This window comes from Ictalurus furcatus, chromosome 25 (genome assembly GCF_023375685.1).
Source record: "Ictalurus furcatus strain D&B chromosome 25, Billie_1.0, whole genome shotgun sequence".
NCBI lineage: Eukaryota > Metazoa > Chordata > Actinopteri > Siluriformes > Ictaluridae > Ictalurus > Ictalurus furcatus.
In genome coordinates, this window is record NC_071279.1 from 10,869,088 (window position 1) to 10,893,884 (window position 24,797).

The 24,797-nt window shown below is 40.2% G+C and overlaps 2 protein-coding genes across 6 annotated transcripts in view; one reads left to right on the forward strand and one right to left on the reverse strand.

Annotated features, from left to right (window-relative positions):
- Positions 1–15,598, reverse strand: part of suco (SUN domain containing ossification factor) — a 52,031-nt gene extending 36,433 nt beyond the window's left edge. For 3 of the 5 annotated variants that reach the window (XM_053613664.1, XM_053613663.1, XM_053613661.1), the window contains exon 1: positions 15,241–15,596. In XM_053613664.1, coding sequence (XP_053469639.1) covers positions 15,241–15,293 — 53 coding nt within the window. In that variant the 5' untranslated portion in view covers positions 15,294–15,596. Of the gene's footprint in view, positions 1–15,240 lie in introns of all 5 variants that reach the window. The other 2 variants (XM_053613662.1, XM_053613660.1) reach the window with 1 other exon arrangement.
- Positions 15,599–18,545: 2,947 nt separating this feature from the next.
- tmed5 (transmembrane p24 trafficking protein 5) lies at positions 18,546–24,227 on the forward strand. The gene is made up of 4 exons (XM_053614641.1): positions 18,546–18,979; positions 20,167–20,264; positions 20,367–20,547; positions 22,055–24,227. Exons 1-4 carry the CDS (start codon positions 18,797–18,799, stop codon positions 22,271–22,273), a joined length of 681 nt encoding a protein of 226 aa, XP_053470616.1. The 5' UTR covers positions 18,546–18,796; the 3' UTR covers positions 22,274–24,227.
- The last annotated feature ends 570 nt before the right edge of the window (positions 24,228–24,797 follow it).

The window sequence follows — 24,797 nt, forward strand, 5'->3', positions numbered from 1 at the left end:
CAACAGGGTGGTGTGATGCGTGAAGTTGATTATTTACCTATAACAGCATGCCCAGAAGTGTTTTATTCCTCTCAACACAGCGATTTTTTAATTTTTACCCAAAAGCTTCAGGCTTACACAAACACTTCCTAAACTGTATAGTCTGATTTTGCCAAGAACCCATCAGCTCATTAACCACATCATTTCACTTCTGGCTTGTGTCTTGGGTGATGACCATAAAAAAAAGCTCAAATGACCATCGGAGACGCACATGACCATTTGTGATGTGAACGCAAGTGTCACGATGCAGAATAGAAAGCAACAAAGGCTGGCCTAATTGGCTGCGTTACTACCCTAACTAGAAAATAAATACCAGATCAATACCAGACTGTAACAGTTCTTCACCACTAGGCTACTGGATGCAGAAAGTAACTTGTTTCATCGTTCACTTATAAATACCATTACCAGACCACATTATTGAAATATCTGTCTGAAAAATCCCATACAGGCACATGAGGCTGGATTTCTGTTTCATTTCTAGTATTAAGACTGATGTAATGTGTGCGACACTCTTCTTCCAGCAGAAATGGCAAATAAAATCTGATTGCAAGTGGAGACGCATTTAAAATGCCTGGGACTAAACGCTTTGCGTGTCCAACTGTCCACCTGTTCCCGACTCGCTCGAGACGGATGTGAATAACCGGTGTGAACAGGGCCTAAGAGTCATTTATAACACAGAAGCCTCCTTTAATGCTTTATTAGCAAAGAGTAAGCAAATACGCCAACAGAAGCTAATGACTAAGTACAAGACATGTCCAAGCATGAATAAGTAAAGTAGTACTAAATTTGGACTTCGTGTTGCAGGGACATATTTTCATCATTAATCGCTGAACAGACCTTGAATTAATCCTTCTAGGTCATTCATGCATGTGAACAGAAAGGAAGAAGAAAGAAAAAAGAAAAAAGCACACTGCACTTGCTTGGTTGGCAAGTCATTAAAGTTTGGTGTCTTCATGTCCTCCCACAGACATCCTTGAAAAACACTGAATCTCGGCCAACAGCGTGCTCTTTAAATGTCACAAGGAAGTGATGACTCGTACAGTGCTCCTCGTTTTATATACCACACAAGAGAAATACACAGGAAAAACAGGAAGAGGTTCCGGTGGGCATTTTGTACATTTTATACATGAAATAACGTTAGCTCAATTTGCATCCGTGCTGTATAGCCTTTGGATACGGTTGATTTAACTATACTGTATTCTCAAAGTGACTGAAATGGAGACCGAGTGCTGTTCTGGAGTGTGTACTCGGCCACGTGGCTGGGAATCAAACAGAGGAACAGACAGGCAGTGTGATGCAACAAACCTCGTGTTGGAAAGTAGGCCAGGGCCTGGGCCAGAGACAAATTATTACACTCCAACTCTGTCAAGCGGATAAAGGGGAAAAGCTAAATCCTGTCTGATGAAGGAAACAAACAAATGGACTTAATTCATGCCCATTCAACATAATCCTTCCCCTCTCACACAGCATCTCTGAGGCAGAGCGAAGTCAAATTCAGATATACAACACGTACGCTGGTGTTACAGTGTTGGCAGTAGGTCAGATGAACGTTCACAGTTCTAAATCAGCTGCTATTAAAAACTTATTGGCTTGAATAGAGGACACTTGAGGATTATGCTGTATTCCAGAGATTCTCAACCTTTTGTAACTAAAGCCCCCCCAAGCCTCCCCTATCATGTGGCACCCCCCCCATATATATTGTAGGAGACCAGGTATAATAATTATCTATCCTATAACAAATCTATCTATCTAACTATATCTATATAACCTAATCTATAATCTGTTTTTGATAGAATTTTTTTTTGCTTTTGTACTTTTTTTTACTTTAAGAAAGTAGTTTTACCCTCAGTTTTATTTTGTCGCTACACGAAAAAAAAGCCCTTTAGTGGACTCTGGCTCCAATAACAGATATGACCTAAGATTCAAAAGGTTTGAGGGGAAACACTCCAGACCCCAAGCTCAGTGGGATCAAGAAGCAGTGAAAGGAGAAAGAGAGCACGAGGGATACGGCAACGAACACCAGCAGTGCTCTGGCTGACTCAAATGCTTATCTGACTTCCTAATCAGGCAATGCTTCAGGCAGCACAATCAAGATGGAGGAATAACATGGCCTTGGACTTATCAGTCTTTTGGGTTTCCATGCCAACCACTATTCTGAAGCGCTGTGAGAGCACAAGACAGGATTTCAGCAGTTGCCAATGGATACACAAGCAGCCAGTCTATAAACGGGACAATGAGGGGTTATTTATAACCTGGGTTTATTTCTACTGGTCATTCAGATGAGCACTTCCAAGAGGCGCAAAAGAAAAGTTGTCATCTGGAGGTCATGAGTTCAAAACCCAATGACGCCACAGCCATCTGTGGCTGGGAGTCCAAGACCACAAAACTGGCTTCGCTCTCTGGTTGGGAAGGATGGCATACTCTCTCCCCGGTCAATCGGCATGGACAAGATGCAATTGGCTGGTTTCACACGTCTCAGAGGAGCCATGTCAGAGTTTGATAAATAAGTGAGAAATTCTTTTTTAAATCCCAGAGATTCTGGGATAAACTAGTCCAATCCAAACAGAGCTTTAGAACACAGAAAACCACAAAAATGCAAAACAACTGCTGCATGCCCACATCCGTATCACTACCACATCTGTATTCACAAATTCCAGTGAATGCAAATTTGCTGCATACCAATCTAAACCAGTGCCTTCGCCCAGCTTCATTTATCTCCTTCCTTCTCCAGTCCACAACAAATGTCCGGTGGTTCACTTTTGCTGTGCGGGCCTCTCACTTTGCATGGACAACCCGTAGACTAGCATGGTTACACTAAGACTAACTATAGGCTCACAGCTCAGTGAGATGAAAGCAGGATTACGTAATCATCCTGCAGTGCCGTGTCATTATGAATAACTGCCAACTGATGATTAAGTCTGTTAGGTCAGAATACCAGTCACTACCCGGATCTACCCATCCGTGATCAGCTGGAACTTTTAGGATAAATACACATACTTCAGGCTCGCTGTGAAGGGTACTTCCTGTAGAAGATTAGGGAAGTTTTATAGTGTACAGCATCACAAACAATGCTCTGAGCAGAAAAGAGGAGTTGAAGCTACTCATAGGTTTCTTAAAGCAGCTTTAAAGAACAGACTGGAAACCAGCACATTCTACACTGAGACATAATATTAAGCATGCAGTATGGAATATTAAAGACAACCTAAAGGAAAAACGGTCCGTTTTTACATTGCAAGTGTAACATCATCCTGGTTATGTCTCAGATCAGTATCAGTAATTTAAACGACTTGCTATTCCTTAGTGTTCCATTAGCATGCAACATCCTTGGCTAATCTCTAAATGTCTGTCTGATCTTTAAATACTACCTCACCATGCACCAGCCACACTCACCATGCTATACAAGATGGTACCTTCTGATTAAATTTGTACATATCAAGTATACGGAATTGCTTGCCATTTTTACCCCCAAAAGAGCCAACCAAAGCAAAGTCACATTACTTCCTTAGAAAACCTTTATTGAGCTTGAATAGGCTTATAAGATCACATGCAATATGCAATCATCCTGTCCTGTCTGTTAACTATGACTGACGATAGTATCGACAGGAAGTGGACAATAGTGAACCTGTGGCTTTGGAGGGGTGAAGATCGCTGAGGGTGGCGGAGGAGAAGGGGGCGTGGCCGAATATACCCAGATCATGTACATGTTACTGCTGGATGCTGGTTATGAGGTGGTTGTAGCTGCTCTAGCATTTAGCCCATTTAAAAATAAATAAATTATATATATATTATATTTATATATTATATATATATATATTATATATATTATATATATATATATATACATATATATATATATATATATATATATATATATATATATATATAGAGAGAGAGAGAGAGAGAGAGAGAGAGAGAGTTAACAGGGTCTGAAGACGGGACTGTAAATAAACCTAACAAATTATTAGCTGAAACTTAGCTCAGTATAAAGTTGAAATAAAATGATCTAAACTACTCGTTTCGTCTACCGTAAAGCTGTAGGCACCACATTTTCAATCAGACATTTAAAAAAATAAAAATCAACTTGAAAACCATCAGTTTGCGAATGCTGATACTATTGTCAATCGTCCCAAGCCTAACTTGGACTAAACAGATGTGCAGTAAATTCTCACGTCTAAACCACATCCACCACACATTTAATTTAAATGAAGCTTTATTATGAATATGGAGATAGAGATGCGATAAAGAACAGTTCCACGGTATGAACGCTGTGGGATTGAGAGGCAGGAGACTGGTAGAGTTTGATCAATGGCCTGAGGAGGAAACAAAAGATCATCTAACGAGAGGAGATGGCTGAAGGCCTGCTGCCTTTTAAAGGGAATTAAATATTAAAATTATTTTCCAGAGGCTCTTCCTAGATGGCACTGTAGTACCGCCCTCACCCCTCAATTACTATCATGTTACCTTACACATGGACAAACATGTTTCTCTAATCAGGACTGTGATGTGCTTCAGTGACATTTTAACTTATAAATGTTTACCGTTTGTCTATTTTGCCAAGACGTCCTTCATTCGCATTAACTTACAGCAGAATGGGCTTATGGACAAGTAAAGAGGCAGCTGGAACACAGGTCACTTAAAAGCATGACATGGTGTGTTTATTCTATCTGTATTTTCATGCATCACTCAGACTTTCCTAACATTTTCCCTCACCAGCTTTTATTTTAAAAAATTATTATAAAAACCACTTCTGGACATTCATGCTGAGCTGGGAGAGTTCCCCCTCAAGACTCCATGTAGGTGTACTTCTGCTAACACAAAATAAAAAGGCCTTTCATTGCAACGTGCAGAGCCTCGTTATCCGACAATCACAAATTATACTACTCACTAACTATTCGTTTGTTAAATTGAAAGCTTTAAGCCACAAATGTCTTTTTTTTTTTTTGCAAAATGCCTCGTGAACCATTTGTTCAGCAACTTCTATTTTTCCACATTTCCACACAAAGTGAGCCTGCATTGCTGTCAGATAAACAAAAATGATTTTCATCAGTGACTGGAATTATCAGCAAACAAAAGTAAACAGATGCCCAAATCAACTCAGACCCATCGATTTGAACCTTTAATTTGTGGCAGAACAGCTTCCCCCCCCCCGTGTGCAGCTGTTGAGTTTTGGTCTGTCTAGACTAACTATCCCATTTCTACCAGTCTGCTATTCATAAAGATTATTAGGTCATAACTGCGTTTATACCACAACACTGCTGCATTTCCAATCTGATGGGCACCTAATAAAATCACTCATCCTAATATGGTATTGTTTCTGAAGTAAGAACTTGTATGGCGGAAGTTGCCGTTTGGATGTCATAAGAGGAATAAGCAACTACGGGACGTGCCGTTATAGAAGAATGAATCGCTTCATGTCGGCTTGAATCGCACCTGGTCACTGATCATTTCATTGATCATAACAGAACACCCTGTCGTGTTTTATTCTTTACATGAAGCTTAGGCAGTTATTAAAGTACTACCAAATATAAAGTTTAGCTTTGTTCATTTTTAATCAACTGCTGAACGTACAGTCTGACTGCAAATTCGCTTCAGTGAACGAGATAGAAATGGAGTTAAATAAGATATGATCTGTAAGCCTACAAAAGAGAGAAGTGAAAATGATCAAATGCCACTAGGCAAAAAAAAGTGTGTCAGAGTGTAAAACTTTGCATTATTCAGGGTACAGAGTGGGATCCAAAACCAACAGCATGTTTTTACCATCAGGCCAAGAACAGGGACTCACACATGGCTGACTGCTCGTTATTTAAAGCTGGTCATCTCGTCCAGCTGAATGCTTTACTGACTGTATACTCGGTTTGTTTTGAAAGTAGCTAAAAGGTATGAGCCCCATACGCTCAGAGATGGCTCAGAGTGAATAAAAGTAAACTGAAAAACGTTGATCTTGATAAACACCGATGTTGATAAATGTGAGCTTAAAAACAGTAATGAAAACTTTTATTAAAATAAATGAGGACTTAGCGAAGTCACATGTCTGAACTAAACATGAACGAGCGTCATGCGCTGTTTAAGAGATGAAGAAACTACGTCAATATCTGCTGTGACTAAGACAAAGCAGTTACTTTAGATCGGTTACTTTACATCGAATGTCAAAATCTAGCCATTACGCCATTGTCTTGGCGTGATTTTCTTTCCATACACAGACCAAAAAACAGCCATGAGTCTTTTCTTCCCGATCACTTTATGTCATCTTCATGACAGGCCTAGTGACGAGGTCAAAGATATCAGGCAAGATGAATGAAAACATGAATCCAAACTAATGCTGAATAAAACGAAAAAACTTCATCCATCCATTTTCTGTACTGCCTATCCCAGGGGTCATGGGGCACAAGGCATGGGGGGGAGGGGGGGGGGTATTTAGAGATGCCAATCAGCTGCATGTCTTTGGACTGGGGGAGGAAACCGGAGTACCTGGAGCTCAGGAAACCCCTAAAGCACAGGGAGAATATGCAAACTCTGCACACACATAATGGAGGCAGGAATCGAACCCCCAACCCTGGTTAGCGAACATGCTAACCACTAAGCTGCTGTGTCCTGCTCAACTGACACTTATGACTCAATTTCGGATCTCTGACTAGGAAAAAACAAAGAAAACACCCTTTTTCAATTCGGAATCTTAGGACGGTCTCCTCAACTATGAGTTCAGCAAGTGACATCAAATCAACATGGCTGCTCACAGCATTAACAGTAAACACAGTAGCTCTTCTTACCTTTGAATGAGTGATACTTTGTCAGTCAATATACAGACACATTCTTCAATCTAAGACTGACCATCAACCACAGACAGCTGTCTCGCTTCTTGCTAAAAACCCTTTAAATAAATAAATAAATAAATAAATAAATAAAAACCCACACACAAACACGATGGCGTCCATTGATTTGTAGCTTGAATGCACGGAGGTTGAAAATGACATCGTTCCAAGTTCCCACTTCTGAGACAAGACAAATGCAGTGCTAAACTAGATTCGAGGTTTTTTTTCAACCTGAGAATTTGTACTTGCAGGCTTTGTTTTAACAAGGCCACCATGAGGAAGAGGACTGAAGGCAGGAGAGAGCGCAGATAACCACATGCTCCACTCATGGCTCGTGATTAAATGAAGGTCTGAGGTAAACACACGGTGATGGTAAGAGATAAGAAAATGTGCGATCTACTCCGAGCTTGCAGACAGAAAGCGGAGGACTTCAGTCAGAGCTCGCAGAGATCTGTGGCAGAGCAGCACTACATTCTGGCCATAAGTGCAGGCTTTGTGTTTCTGCCTGACTCGGCTTTTCTTTCTCTCTTCAGTATTAGGACTGAACGGCGGATCATAGCTCTATGCGACAGCAACAGTTAACCCTTGCAGATACGACAGAGAGAAGCACAAGCTGTATGGAGCTCTAAGAATGCTGGCTCACGTGGGAGGTTGGGCTGTGAGGCCGTGCTGATGATCACGCACTATCAGAACAAACAGTACCTTTGAGTGGACGTGCAGAGAGTTTGATTTATCACTCTAAAAATAAGGATCGTGTGAGATTTGGATTCTCAGGAGATTTCATTTCAGAGATGAAATGCCCATACGTGCTTATTGAACATCCCATTCCAGATTGATTCTCCCTTTGTGTTATAATAACCTCCACTCTTCTGGGAAGGCTTTCCACTAGATTTCGGAGCATGGCTGTGGGGATTTGTGTTCGTTCATCTACAAGAGCATTAATGAGCTCAGGCACTGATGTTAAGAAGTGAGGAGGTCTGGGGTGCAGTCTGTGTTCCAGTTCACCTCAAAGGTGTTGAGATCAGGGCTCTGTGCAGGACACCCGATTTCTTCCACACCATGTCGTACAAACCATATCTTCATAGACCTTGCTTTCAGTCCCTCCAGGATTTTCCGATCGCAGAAATTTACGCAAAATCAAGGAAATGCCGTAATATTCAGAGGAACTGGCAAGTTTTCAAAATGACCACCGATTTGGGCCGAGACACGTCACGTGACGTCATCACAGCTCGCATTCGGCCAAAGCCCTTTTTCGATTCATGTGCGTCGAACATGAGTACAGCTAAAAGGTCTCATTTACCAACAAACCATGCAAAAATCAATCACAATTTCACCAACGCAAGTAGTTTTCAGCAAAAAATTTAAAAAGATCGCCACAAAGATGCATCGCAAATCTTGAGGAGGGGGAAAAAAAAAAAGCAGCAGCAAAAATTTTTGCCCGCAGCAATCACAAAGAGAAAAAAATAAATAAATAAATAAAAAAATTCCTCAGTTGCTTTGTGCACAGGGGCATTGTCATGCTGGAACATGTTTGGGCCTCCTAGTACTATTGAAGGGAAATTTTAACACTACAGCAGATAAAAACATTCTAGACACTTGTGTGCTTCAAAAGGACCACATATGGGTGTGCTGGTCAGGTGTCTACAAACCTTTCACAATATAGTATAATAAACTCTGAACATTCCTACAGCCTTGCTATCACTTGGACTACTTTGAGAATTAGTGTGCGCCTTAACAAGATTTTTAAAGAAAAAATAAATAAATAACATGAAGACACTAGATAAAGTCTGTATAACCTATCACCATACTGATTTTTTCTTCTTCTTGAGATGAGGCTTTTCTGCAAAGCTTCTGTTCTGACTTGTAGCAAGTTACAGAATTACAGAGTCTACAGCCTTCCTCAGTTCTTCTTGTAGCCAAGTTCCAGCAGAATTAACAAACAGAACGTGATTCCTGAGACTGTCTCACTAAGATAAACATGCTGCGAGTTATCAACCAAGCTCACGTGACACTGAAGTACTCCTGTGAAACCCAGCCATCACGGGCCGGACGGGGGGGTCCGGGAGGGTTTAGTAATCGGTCCACATGAAGAATACCTGTGTGTGTGTGTGTAATAGAGTCTGGATGAGTCTAGGCGTATGCACAATTTACAATTTAAAGGAGTTACTATTTCCTTTGTTTTGTGAAATGGTTTAGTCTGCTGCGCTTTTACACTTAGAGCTTCGACATGAGCTGAAGGTTCCATTACAAATTAGACATTTTCTGGCTGCGAGTTTCTTTCCTTTGTGCAAGTTTGTTAAGATGTTAAGTCAGGTGCACAAAAAAAAAAGGAAGAAAAAAAAAAAAGACAGACTATATTTGTAATTAAAACTGTATATCAAATTCGAAGGGGTTATATTTGGATTGTGGGTTACAACTGTGTGTTTCAAAACTGCGTGTTCTTCAATTATTTGTCCTGGCCAACATGCACGATGGGGCCTAATTCTGTGCAATGTCAAGTTTTACCATCTTCCTCCTAGGGCTGGTGCGATATGACAAAAGTAGATCACGACACTTTATACAATTCTACGATACAAGATATGAATCATGATACAAAAAAAAAAAAAAAAAAACACACGTTATACCGAGTTTGATGATACATTTCTTTTATGCCTACAAAGACAAAGATTACATTTTTCAAAAGATCACGTCAAATCAACGGCATCCAATCGGTCCCATTTAATTTGTAATTATTAAAAACATTTTTTAAAAACATCACCATACCAACGATATCTCTGAAAAGTGTATCGCAAAATCATTTATCAAGATATTATTATATCAATATATCACCCAGCCCTACTGCCTCCTGTAGTTTTTTTTTTTTTTAACCAACCCCCCCACCCCAATTCATTCTTGGCCAACTCCCACCAACCAACCAGCTCTCCCTTATCATACGAGAGCTAATAACTGAGGAGGGTAAAGACCTCCTCAGAGACGTGTGAAGTCAGCCAGCTGCATCTTTTTTGAACTGCTGCTCATGCAGCGCCACGAAGGCGGAGTAACACGTTGGAAGGAACGCACTATCTGCACCCTTGTGGTTACACGAGCTCGTGGGTACACGTGCTCACAGTATGCCCGAGATTGGCTAGCGTCGCTGTGATTGACAGGCGAGAGCGTTATCGTCAGGATTCGAACTCACAATCACGACGGTCAGTCACAACTCTTTGAGACCAATTTTCTAATGTAGATTCATTCAACTCTTGGACAGCTCGTCTGTATTTTGAAATCCTGAGCGCAATTAACTGCTGTTTAATATAAAACTCAGGGGTGGCATCACTACTGCAAAAGTGGTGGGGCAAGATTTCCATCTGAGAGAAGAGCTGTCAAAACATCCAGACTGACCATGTGTTTTGCTTTTAGCACTATATGGAGCCTGGGTCTGATTATAATACAACAAGGCACGACACACCTTTCAATGAACATCAGAGTAGTTTGTTTCGACCCCCACATGCTTCGTTTAGCATTTTACTCCTCAGGCAGCTAATAACAGCAAAAATCTCATTCACAAAGTTAAATCGAAGACATGTTCACGGTCCGCAGCAGGCTGTTTGTCACTGTAGTAACTGTCTGTTTCACTAAACACTTCAACAGGCCTTACTTACTTTATATGAAGATCATCATTTGAGGAATGTTTTTAGAATCTATTCAGAATAACCAATATGTGCATGTCACATAAAATATTACAACTTTAACGATGCTGATGCAACACACGATTATTTAGCGCCTAGCACTGTTGTCCCTTTATGGCTCATACTAGATAAAGTGCTCTAAAGTGCCCACCCCCCAAGCTGATTTGGAAGTTTTGATTGGTTTTTAACCCAAGTCAGACCTGTCTGTTATTGCCAGAAGTGCTGGGTCACCCACTGTTACAGTAGATTTGAAAAGTGCCAGGTCGAATGCCTGCTCACCTCCTCTGCTCTGGTGGCCCTGATAAAACTAATCAAGTTTAGCTGTCAAGAGTGCAGGGTTTCCTCTCAATGTTAAAAAGAAACCAGTAACGTTAACATTGTAGGTTCTGTAGGCAAAAACTGGTCTTGATAAATGTGCCCTATACCCAATGTGTCACAGGCAGGTTTTCAATCAGAAGACATGTTCAGTCCTGACTCGTTCATTCATTTCATACGTTCAGTCTTCACTTGCTTACGAACTGGAAGTTTACTACTAAGAACCCAATCTTAAACATCTGTTTAGAAGAAACGGGTTCCTTCGCACTACTAGTAGCTGTTCGAGTCGCCTCCGAACGTCCAAACGCCGCAGAATCAGCGCCGAAATTCAGAAACAAACCGAGGTCATAATCGTGCACGTATACTTCCTTTAAGACCTTTACGAAGACGTGCTCATGTATTTTAGGCTTCCAGTACACTTTCAGCATCTTTTACGTGGTTCTCTTTATTGAAGTGACTTTCCTAAGCATGCGATCAAAAAGTGATTCATCTTTCGTTATCAGTGACGAGGTCTTGCAGTCCTGTAATGCAAATTTAAGAGGGCCCTTAAAACGTGTCCTTGAAATACAAATGAGCAAAGACGGGGTGCAGCTGTCTTCTATCCTCTACAATTCTCGCTTTTAGACACCAGAGAAAATCAAACGATGCTGAGATGTTTTATTTAAAAAAAAAAAAAAAAAAAAAAAAAAGTTTAATTTTGAAGGGCAAAAAAAAGAGTCACAGCTCTGAAAACGATACTGAAAGTGAGCAGCGAGAAACAGCACACTATTTCAGTACCTCAACGAGTCTGTTTACTTCAAGCAAATGTCAATTCCCCAAGTAAATTTCTGTTCGGTATAGTTTCCTGTTGTACGCCACACACCAAAGCTTCTCCAAGTAGAATCAACACTGAGTTTCAGTCACAACAACAACAATAATAATAATAATAATAATAATAATAACAATAATAACAATAAGGCATCTGTCTTGAGGCTTGTGGATGAACCATTTAACACATTAATGCCATTAATACAAACAAACCAAACATCAAAATCAGCCATAAGAAGAATGGAAAGTCCACTGGAAAAGACTAATTGCTTTCCTGCAGCTCTCTCCAAATGTTGTGCACAAGTTAATAAAGCAACATCGAGCGTTAAAATCTGCAGTCTGTCCACCGGGGACAGACAGAGACTTACATACCAGAAGTACCCCATTCATTCCATCTTAAAATATAAAGGGGTTTCAGCACATGTCCCAAAATTAAAGTTTGCCACAATAGTCAACAGTCTTGTTTTAACTCATTTAAGAGCTAACTGATAACAGGCTGGAAAATCAGTAGGTCGTTATTAGTTACAAACAAGTTCCCATACTGAGTAAAAACAGGACAGCTGGATTTAAACTGACAGAAGGTCCTGGAAATCTGTTATAGCATAGGGGTCAGAGATTAGATTTTTTTTTTTTTTTCTTTGAGTGAATTATGATTGCAGGGCTCACCATCAATCACATACATACATCTACATTATTATAATACTTTGCCTAAATAACCACAATTAAATTCAATGCTATTTTTTTTGTTTATCGCTGAGACGATATGAGGAAGAATCCTCGAGAGGAACCAGACTCAATAGGGAACAGATATTCATCCAGTGAGAGTGTGATAATAAGTCATTTCTCTTCTAGAACTGTGTACTACATGGTCAAAAAGTGCTAACTGTGTAACTAGGGAATTCATTACACTTGACGTTGGCGTTATCAACTGCTCACTGACGGAAAATTGTTTCGTGGTATTTGTAGTCCCACGTCATCATAGCAAAACCATTCATACCAACTGCAGTCCAGAGCTTCAAGGTCTCTAAGCGCAACTTTAAATCCTGAAAAGCAGAAAGGTCCTGATGCGAATTAGAGACAGTACTGATCCGAAACATACTCGATATCAGATGCTGCAACAATGGCAAAGATTGGAATCAGAAGTTTATTATTTTTTTCTGAACTGGAAATGTTTACATATAAAGAGACGTAACCGTTCTCCCCTTTCGTTAGGATTGATTTTATTATAGTTAGGAATACGTCGCTGCATGTATTACATTCACAATGTAAGAGATTAACTCCGATGTGCTCCTTTTTTTTTTTAAATACAAAAAACACATTTTAAAGCTTATTGTTTTCTTTAAAATCTACTATGTGATGGGAATTTTTTTTTAATGTAAATCGGCCGATACTCAAACTTATAGAATCGTAAAGAAAAAGTGCCGTAGCTCCATCTCTAATGCAAAAAATTTTGATCTCTCTGAATACCATTTCAGGTGTTTTTTTTAGTAAAGAATAGATGCAATAAGTAAATCTGATGGTACACATTTATATAGCATGGTTAAATATTTGAATAGTTGGGATAGTCTCAGGAACGAAATACGTCTGCGTTGGTTCACAGGGGGGCCATCGTTTGTCTGTGTACAGCATCACATTAAATACTTGCAGTTTATTTTTTTTATATATATATATATATATATATATATATATATATATATATATATATATATATATATATATATATATATATATATATATATGTATATATGTGTGTGTGTGTGTGTGTGTGTGTGTGTGTGTGTGTGTGTGTGTGTATAGAGAGAGAGAGAGAGAGAGAGAGAGACCACAATGAAAAAAACGATCAGAGTCACAAAACTGTATTTCTGGAGTTGTGAATCCACGGCTGTTGAATGAGCATTGAAGAATGAGCTCATAAATGTATTTGGATGATAGAAAGATCAGGGTCACAGAATTTTCCATTTAAAATAAAGCCATGCGATGGAAAAATTATCACAGTCCATAGCCTACTGACAGAAAATCATCAGTAACGTTACATGACCAAAATCAGCCAATAGGCTTTGAGTAATGGCGGATGCCCAGCTGAGTGAATTTCATTGTTAACTTACGGACAATCTTCAATGTATCTCATTAGTAATTGCTCTCAGCAAACTGATCTAGTACTGAAAACATGGGTGAGTATCCTCAACAGACTGATAAACCAACGAAGAGAGATACATGGAAGTAAGGTAGAAAGAGAACTCCCTGTAAATGACAGAATTGTGGCTAATATTCAAGTTGAGATTGATGTATAATGTATATTCTGTGAGTTTTCAGTTTTTAAGTGATGTTGATGGTGCTCAGTTGAATAAATTAGTATAAGTTCATCACTGTATTACTGTGAATACCCACGAAAGAAAGATCAGAGCCCGCGCAAGCATTTTTTCATGCTTCAATTAACACAATGTAAACACTAATGGCTGATAACTTTTGGTGTCTTCATAAAGACTATGAATAGGTCTAGTGAACACATCAAGATTTTCTCTGTTCTCAACTATTATGACATAAGCTCTGAACTTTTAAATTCAAATTCTAGAATTCAAGCACAATGTGACACTGATCATTTTATCACTGGTGCCTTCATACACACACACACACACACACACATATACACACACATATACACACACATATACACACACATATACACACACATATACACACACATATACACACACATATATATATATATATATATATATATATATATATATATATATATACATATATATATATATATATATATATATATATATATATATATATATATATATGGCTGTTTAAAGAGGATGTGACACTTGAATGATGTACTAACTGCAAAACAATACTTGAGTTTAGAAGTTTAAAGGGGGGGGATCTCATTCGTGAAGATATATGATGCTGATTGTGATGTTTGTGTGGGGGAAATGTTAAAAGCTAGGCTGAATGGACATTTAGTCTAGTCTACATTGCTGCTGCTCATTTTTGCAGATGATCCTTGAGATTTCAGAGGAAATGAACTGCTCATTCAGCAAACCTAGTTTCAGTGGTAAGCATTAGGCGTCCGACGACTAAAATGAGAAGGTTAACCAGTTTATAGTGTTGTTTTGTTCGACGAACGACACAGAAAGGGACAGGACATTGTTCTGTACATTGTATACAAAACCCCTCAGTCTGTCTCTATCTGATTTACCCTATAGCTAGCTGTACATTAGCCGTGTGGAGCTGGATGCAGAGTCCACACTGGGGCTCTTCTTTCAGGGTTTTCCCCCATTAAGAGAAGACTTTTATCAGCTAGACAGAGAGAGAGAACAAACAACTCTCTCTCTCTCTCTCTCTCTATTATATATTTATTTTCCCCCCTCAACGTTTCTCTGAACAGTCTGCTAGCTACGCATGAGGCTTACAGGCCAACAAACAACCCTGATACAACATACAACATACAGGTTAGCGATAGCACCTCGTGGTATCCATGGTATCAAAGTATGGTTAAGATACGTTTTTAAGATTAATAATAAGAATAATAATAAGAATAATGTCATGTTAATAACATAAGATAAATATCTAACATTAATTAGTGAACTCACCAGCACAGGAGAGCTACAGTGAGGCACAGCAACAACACACACAGCCTCTTCATTATCTTCCCGCGGGGACCAACATCCTCGCGTCTTTATTACCTCTTCGTTTGCACTCAACCCAGAAACAAGTTAAGCTTAATTTAAAAATAAAATAAAAATTAAGTATAACTACATATACAGTGACAAGGGGGTGTGGGTGTTTCTCCCTGGACTGTATACAGCTCTCCAGCAGCGACCTGCTCACGCCGTTGCTCGGCCGCTTCTGGTCCCCGCTCTGTCTCTAGGCCTCTTTAGCTCCTCCCCCTCTATAGTGGTGAGCCATCTGCACCAATAGGAATCGCGGGTACTGCTGGCTCCGCCCACACGGCAGGTTTTCAAGATGAGCTGGAAGTTGGATCACCGGCCGCGTCACCACTCTGATAAGCACCTTTCCGGACACGTGAGGGGTGTTACTGACAACGTTATAAACTCGTAGATACTGTACAGGTGGACATGAAGGACTGGAGTTTACTGAATGATGTAAGAGCGTGAGAATCAGCGCAGCCTTTGTTCAGGGCTCAAAGTTTATGAGTGAGATCCACTTCATCAAGATGCCTTTATATGTCACATATCCCAGCTTGTTAGGAAGTTGGGGTCAGAGCACCTCTTGCTCAAGGGCCTAACAGAAGCAGCTCGGTGGTGCTGGGGCTCAAACCCACAACCTTCTGATCAGTCACCCAGGGCCTTAACCTAGACAGTATGTAATACCAGGAGCAGTGGTGCCCGGGTTACTGAACAGAAGGTCAGGGGCTTAAGCCTGTGACTAAATTTACATGCACATCCAATTCTGTTTAAAGTCTATATTCGGGTTGCAGCCATATTCCGAATACAGTTTTTATGTGCGTACAGACATTGGAATATTCATGTATACATGGATGCTGTAAGTATTCCTGAGTTGCTGTTCGTAAATACCTAGCCTACAGCTAAGTGTCTGTTATCACCCACAATGCCTTGCACACTGAGCATGCGTATATATATCTCTTTTCACTGGATTTTCTGAATAAGGTGCTTACATGCAACAAATTTCCGATTAAAACAGGCATATCCAATATTATCTTAATCTGAATCTCAATACTAATTAGAATATTGCCAAATTCCAATTAATATCAGTGGAATATTGATGTGCATATAAACAGAGTCAGTGCACAGCCCTTGAGCAAGGGCCTTAACTCTATTTGATCCAGGGGTCATTCTGCATAATGGCTGGCCCTGTGCTCTGACCCCAACTTCTTGAAAAGCTGGGATATGTGAAAAAAGAATTTCACTGCACTGTAATGTATATGTGACAAATAAAGGCTTCTTCTTAAGCACTGACCACCACTGTCATAATGTACAAGAATGCCTATTGTGTAAACCATCACAGGTTCCCAACCCTGGTCCTGGGAAAACAGTAAAGGCTAGTTTACACTACACGACTTTCAACGTGGGCAGATCGCTTCACAGGTCACACACTACATGATCTGACGATGACTCTGTCACCTGACGACTCTATCTGGTGTCCAAACTACGTTTTGTCACGAAAACACATAGAAGAAGTGACACAGATACATGACGTGAAAACCACGTGTGAAACTGAAGTTGTTTATTTGAAGATGGATGTAGGACAGAAATGAGCTTTGCGAGCTGTTTGCGGGATGATTTGAGCGCCTGCCAAAGTCCAATTAAACTTTGCTCCATGACTTGTGTCCACGCTTTTCTTGTTGCCATCTTCTTTCTTGCTGCGTCGTCTTCATCATCGTCTTGAATGTTAAAAAGTTGTACAGCTTCTCCCTTTATGCTTCTGCCATAAGTTTAGTGGGTTTCCTGTCCTCACGGTGACCTCACCCCAGGCCTTGCTCTCTCATTGGCTGTAGCTTATCGCCACAATCACTGCCAGTGACGACACTTTTCACACCACAGGATGTGGAGTCGCCCGACAGCTCCAGATATTTAGCATGCCAAATATCTGTGTAGTGTCGGCGATGTGTCGGTTTACAGTATACAGTATATGTATACAGATACAGTGCTGCAATAGTGATCCTGCATGCAATTCTCAAAATGTCATTTATCAGTGGATCCGATATAACAAAAGGATAACCGATTATTGAAAAATGCTTAAATATCGGGAAAAATATTGGTAAAACCAATAATCGGTCGATCACTAATTAGTGCATATGGAATGGGGAGCTTGCACATGGAAAGGCACTATCGATGCTGAAAGGTATATACAGGTTTTAGAGCAACATATTCTTCCATCCAGATTCCATCCATCTTTACTTTTGAGAGACTCTGTCTCTCTAAGATAGTCTTTTTATACCCAATCATGTTACTGACCTGTTGCCAATTAACATAATTAGTCACAAAATGTTCCTCCAGCTGTTTCTCTTTAGTAACACTTTTCCAGCCTTTTGTTGCCCCGTCCCAACTTTTTTGAGACGCATTGCTGCTATCAAATTCAAAATGACCTTATGTTTTCCTTAAAATAGTATATCTACTCAGTTTAAACACCTGATATGTTCTCTATGTTCTATTGTGAATAGCATCTGGGTTGATGAGATTTGCAAATCATTTCATTCTGTTTTTATTTACAGTTTACACAGCGTCCCAACTTTTTTGGAATTGGGGCTGTAAAAAGGTTCCTGTTTTTTTTTTTTTTAAAGAACCAAACCAACTGAAATGTTTCAAATGCAATGAACATTATCTGTTTGTGCTTCTAAAATAAACATTGTTGTGATCAATAAATTGCCATAAATGACTGATGTATCAAATATGATACCAAAAAAAATCTTATATGTAAATTATATTTTAAAAATTAATAAACAAAGGGTTTAATAAACACTTCAATTAAAAAAGAGAGAATTTTCTGGCTATTATATGATACGTCAGGCTTCACAGGGTTAATATAATATAAACCTATCATTCACGTTACAGTCGGAACTACTTTCCCATGCAGAGCTGTTACACAGAACCGATTCACACCTTCTGACCAAACAGATTCGAGCATTCAACCGCGTTGTAGTATAAATAAATGTTACCTCTTCACTTAAATGATCAAATTGGAGTATGGCGAGTCAATCTAAAACCACATTTTACGGGACAGACAGGCGTAAAACTATAGTCCCCCCCTACAAGTTAACAAAAAAGTAAGCGAGTGCTAAGGATTGACTCGATTTCCCATAATGCAACACAGTTAAGGGTGTCTGTGATATTCGCCTGCGCTGATCCTCCCCTTTTTAACGTTAGAGATAAAATATTTTCTTAGATATTATGTTATATTTTGTATCAATAAATAAATGAATGAAAAAGAAATAAATAAATAAACAAATGGTATGTTAGTCTACATGTGGTTCTCGCTTTAGGGCGGCGGGGTCCTGAAGTAGTTGGCTGAGGTGTCCACACACACACATACACACACACCGAGAAGTTTCATAGGAAAGTTGAGTTAAAATACGAGCAAGTTGTTAATTTAAACAGGTGGTTTTTAGGTTTAATTGTTTGCGTTCCGACATAAAAACTGTTTGTTGTTGTTGTTGTTGTTGTTATCATGCGGCGGAGCTGGGGATGTGTGGCAGTGTTGTTATGGCTGTGTATGTCGGAGTGGAGTTCAGTCAACGGTGCTTTCACACAGTCTCTGGACAGCGACTTCACCTTTACTCTCCCTCCCGGCCACAAGGAGTGTTTCTACCAAACCATGAAGAAAGACGCCTCCCTGGAAATTGAGTATCAGGTGAACACATTGATTTTTCTCTTTCTGTTCGAGTTTAGTGCACGGTTTGGAGTCCATGGCCTCGTGCAGTGTAACTCCTTGCAGGTGCAGGAGTCAGTAGTTTGTGGGGCATTTCCAGGTTTTCAGCCCTCGGGTGGCAAAGGCCCCCCTCGGGTGGCAAAGGCCTGAAGGAACATTGTAACAATATGTATACTCTAATATACAGTATGAAGTTTACATACACGCAGGCTAAAGATATCCAATCTCAGATTTTCCCAACGCACATTTCACATTTCCTCCAAACGTACACCTTTTTTCTTGTTTGAGTCGAGCAGGGCGTCTACTTTGTTCCCATCAGAGGTAATTTTTTTAGAGAGGGATTTAATTCACTATATCAGAATTCCAGTGGGTGAAAAATTTACATACACCACATTGACTGTCTCTTTAAACAGACTGGAAGACCCCAGAAACTGATATAATGACTCTCAGAAGCTTCTGATTGGTGTAACTGAAAGTTAATGGGAGGGGGACACAGTGGCTTAGTGGTTAGCACAGTTGCCTCGCGGTTGGGGGTTTGAATCTCGCCTCCACTCAGTGCGTGCAGAGTTTGCATGTAGTGTTCTCGTTTTTATTTCTACACGTTGTTTTACCATAATTCATTATAGGTTTAATGTGAAGATACAGTGACTATAAAATGCTATGGGGTAGGGTGGCTAGACAGCCCAAGCTCAACTAAATCACCCCAAACCTTGTGCCAAAATGTGTTCTGGTCTGATGAGACCAATTCCAAAAGGTGTAATAATTCCATAATTCGAAAAGGTATGTTTGGTGCAAAAAAAGCGCACGAGGGCTACTTTTCTTCAGCCAGAACTGGGTCATCCACTCCTGTCACACATCCGAGGCTGCAATGAGCACAGGTTCATTGAAACTGATTATCTGGATATCATTTCAGTCTTCAGCTTCATTTCATGAATGTCCAGATGTTCCTAATAAAGTGGCCAGTGAGAGTAGTTTCCACATCAGTAAAGAGCGGACTCGTGGCACAATCCGAACAGTATTATGAAACACATATCTAAAGCCAGAGTTGAAGGCAAACGGTCATTATTGCACATCGTTGGCTTGGGGTCTCCTGGGATTCCCGCCTGGTTTAGAGAGACATTATGACGAAAGATGCCTTACTGATTTCCTGCTTGTTGTTGAACCTGCAGGTCCTGGATGGCGCAGGACTGGATGTGGATTTCTACCTGTCCTCTCCCACTGGTCACATTCTGGCCTCTGACTTCAGAAAGTCTGATGGAGTTCATACGTAGGTTTAACACACACTTTTTAACTCATTCTTTCTGTCTACACGTATTATTATTATTTTAACATCAGACATCCTTAATGGTGTCTGGCGGTCTTTTCTCAGAGTGGAGACAGAGGAAGGAGACTACAAGTTCTGCTTCGACAACACCTTCAGCGCCGTGTCCGAGAAGATCATTTTCTTCGAGCTCATTCTGGACAACATGGACGACGGCGAAGACCCTGAGAACTGGAAGGAGTATGTGCAAGGCGCTGACCTGCTGGACATGAAATTGGAAGACATCATGGTGAGGGAACAAACCGCTTTCTATCCATGAAAAAGATCTTCCTAGCTCAGTTTGCGCTGCGAACACGGGTAGGCTTTGCGAAAATGAAAGCAGCAAACGGGGCAAAACTTTTATACTGTAATCATCATCAAGTCGTTTCACAAGATCGGCAAAATCCGCAGCATGTTTTAACAGGAAACAGTGACTCAAAAGTACAAGTGAAATATGTGGCAAAAACACGTCACTCTAACGCCTTGATTCCAACGACTATGAAATATATTGTTTCAGCACTGTTTTTATTTAACGTCAGGAAGAAAAATGACAAAAACTGAAACAGCCGAGTAAAATAAATCAGCTGAAAAAGCGTCCACGGAGCCACACTTCGAAAATCTTCCAGAAATAGTAGACCATCCGGGTGCCTTTTGTGATACTCTTTTCGACATACCACTGTTCGGGACACACTAATTCTAAACTCCGATGCTATTTAGTAAAGATAGTAGGCAAATTGGGCAGCACAAGTCACTCTGAATAAAAATATCTGTGAAGCACAGTGACCGTGAATGTTTCCGAATAAATACGGGTTCCTGAACCGACCACGTTCCACCATTCTGTCACTCACTTTTGGCCCACAGGTTATAAACAGATTCCAGATTCCAATATTAGTTTCAGGAAGTTCAAGATTAAAACCACAGCTGTGCAGGAAGTGTTTCTGTAGTAGCACAAAGTGATGCACGTTAACCACAGACTGTGAAGGCGCTCAGAATGATTTGCATTCAGAGATCCCTTTACAAAATGTCTCCAACATTACAGACATAACAGGAAGAGACTCTCTCCAAGCCGGCGTCAGTAAATGTTTATTGTGTTTACTGTAAGGGGAAAGAAAAATAATAAAAAGTGCACCACTTAACAATTTTATTAATTAATTTGATTTTTTTTTTTTTAAATAAAATGCTTATTGTTTATAGCCCTATTTGGATTGCATTAGTTTATCAGGGGGACATCTGTAATATTTTTTTTATTTACACGTTTTCTATTCAGTGATAATACTCTTGCACCTGTAGAGCAATAGAATTACTACACGAGGTGTGAATTTCTAGCAGGTTGTATGTCTGTGCCACATGGTCAGCTCACAGTGTGGTGTCTAAACGGTCAAAGAGACACTGAGAAGAGACGAGACGCTGGCTCTTATTTCAGTTCGGGGTCAACTGACGTTCCAGCAACAATCTGAAAACGATAAAACATTAATCACAAAGTATACGAGAAGCATCCGTTTTCATATCGAGATTCAGGACGTGTTTAATTATCTGAGGAGGGTCACTGATGAGCACACTATGAGACTAAATACAGCAAGTAGCACCTGTAACATAGGAAGTGACAGGAGGACCCCATGAAAATGTAATCCCGTCCAGATAGGGTTCATGTCGTACGTCTCTTTTCCAAAGATGAACTATAACACATTATTGCTATAAATGGAAGGAGGACTCACGAGTGGTCTGAACTCAGTGTTTGTGTGTTCTTCTCTCCCAAGGACACGATAAACAGCGTGAAGGCCCGGTTAGGGAAGAGTCTGCAGATTCAGACGGTTCTGAAGGCGTTTGAGGCGCGTGATCGTAACCTGCAGGAGAGCAACTACGAGCGTGTCAACATCTGGTCTTTCACCAACGTGGTGGTGATGATGGTGGTGTCCTGCGTGCAGGTCTACCTGCTGCGCAGCCTTTTCGACGACAAGAGGCAAACACGCACGTAACCTCAGCCGAACATCTGGGAGGGGAAATTCCGGGGACTGAAAAGAGGCATTTTCTCACCATCATCGACCCTCCATCATCCCTTACTCTCCAAATCCTCCTACTACTTCTGCCCACTAAAGCTGAGCCAAGAATACCCTGGTTTGTTTTCTCAGCCTATAAATTAAGAGAACCAGATCTCTAAGCTGCTATAGGTGACCGATCTTACAAAAAAAAAGAGAACATATTTTTAACTTAAAGTATTAACTGATACTGTTGCAGTTTCTTATCGCATCATTTTAGAGTAAATTTCATCAACCTGATAACAACACTGCCTGTAGAAAATAATCGACGCACTGATGCACATCTACAATGCTTATAGTTATTGTTTGGTTTGTTATGGTTTGGGTCCCCCCCTCAGAGTAGCAAGATGAAATCTGTTTAATTTAGGGAATATTTTAACGCATATTAAATGGTTTGCCTGCTCCGAGCGAAACAAATCAACTGTGCCAAAACTTTACTGTACTTCAAGCTGCCTTGGTTTTTTCCTGTAAGTGAAATGTCTGCTGTAGATCTGCTCTATAAGATAGCTGAGGAATCCTTATCACAGTGCTACAAAACATGGCCATGGTTTAAGACCTAATGACAACGCTGCTTCTTCAAACGCTCCCCGCTGTGTCAGCTGCCCTCATGGACCATACCAAGGGCTGCGTTTGGCCCAGAATCACTGTGGAGTAAAGGGGAAAGGGATTCTGCGTCTATAAATTACTACAGGCCAGCGGAGCAGACCACATGACCTAAAGGCTGTTCCTCTGGACTTCGCCGACCACAACTCCAGTTGCAGCAGCGCAACGGCCAGCCGAGCGAGTCAGGCATTTCCTGACGTGACCTGGAGCAATTTATCGAAAGACATTTCAGGCTTTGTCATTTGTTTCCAGGATGTACGAGCTCAGGCTTAGCTGAAGTCGACCTCGCATGTCCCGTACGAGATAAATCCCGCCTCTACGCACGTATCCCGAGCCGAGTCAGTGGCGTACTCGGAGACTACTTGTGAAAAGTCAGTTGATGAAATGCTCCTCCTGTGGCGTATCTACACCAAACACTTTCATTAACAGGAAGATTAATTATTACGTCAGGTTATCAAGCGTTATATCTTCTAATGACGAGCTTCTGAAGTTCATCTCTCTAACAATTTCATACAAAATTAATGGCTTTACTTTCCATCAAACACACGTCGAATCACAGTTGATCTAATTTAACGTCTTCCCTACACATATCCTCACAGCTAGCTTTATGGTATGTATTTGTTGTTGTTGTTGTCATTTTAAACATATACTGTATATCACCAGCCATTTAATACCTATCTACGAAAAGCCAACATCTGATGAGTATATAGTCATTCTGGCTCTTTATCAGCATTTGTTAAATCCTCAGGAAATCTACAGCGTGGAATAGATATGTTTTAACGTGCATTTGGAATATCTAAAACAAATCCCTTTTTAAAATATATTGTATGCCATGTAATATGGTTTGTACTGCAATGCTTGTTTTATGCTGTTAGTGAGCAGTAGTATAAATACTGGTCTATGTTAGAGGTGTGCATGAGACCAGCCTTTTCCTGCAATTTATATTTTTGCTCATGCAAAAATGCAAGAAGTTGGACGAACGTGATGAGCGCTACACGAGAATCCAGTCCGGTCTCGTGTTAATAAAGATGTCCTGTTTGTCACACATGCTTCATATATGTGACCAGCTGCTCCTGTTTGGATCCAGGTCCTGATGCACACCTCTAGTCTATATGATGAGTAAGAAGAAACGTACCGAAACAAGTTCCTCTAAAATACCTGGATTTGTATTCACCTTGATATTAGTAACATTGATTGCTGTGATGGTGACTATGACCGTGCCATTGTTGAACTTTGTGAGTCTCAAAATCAAAGAATTTATACAGAAGTCAATAAAATGTTTAATTATAGTAAAGTTTTGGAATCCTTTCTTTATCCTTTTTCCTCTTTGTTTTCAGCACGTCATGGCCATGTACGATAACGTTTAAAGCCTGGTTTATACTTCTGCATTAGCATATACAGGCAGGTCCATAAGTATTTGGACAGTGACATGGTTTTTCATCGTTTTTGCCTTTGTAATCCACCACAATGGATTTGAAATGAAGCAGTCAGCCATTTTTTACAGAGTCCCTCCATTTTCACAGGATCAAAAGTAATTGGACAATTGTCTGGTAAGCAGTTTCATGGTGAGGCGTGGCCTGTTTTCTCATTATTTCATGACGAATGAAGAAGATAAAAGGTCTGGAGTTGATTCCAGGTGTTGAATTCACATTAGGTAGCTATTCATGGGAATTCCCAATCTTCAGTCCAAAGAGGTGTCGATGCAAGTGAAGGAGGCCATCATTAGGAGGAAAAAAATCATAACCAATCGCTATCAGAGAGATAGCGGAAACTAGTATGGCAAAGGAAAGGAAAGGCTCATGATTAAAAGCATACCACATTATGTGCCAAACATGGTGGAAGCAGTGTTATAACATGGGCA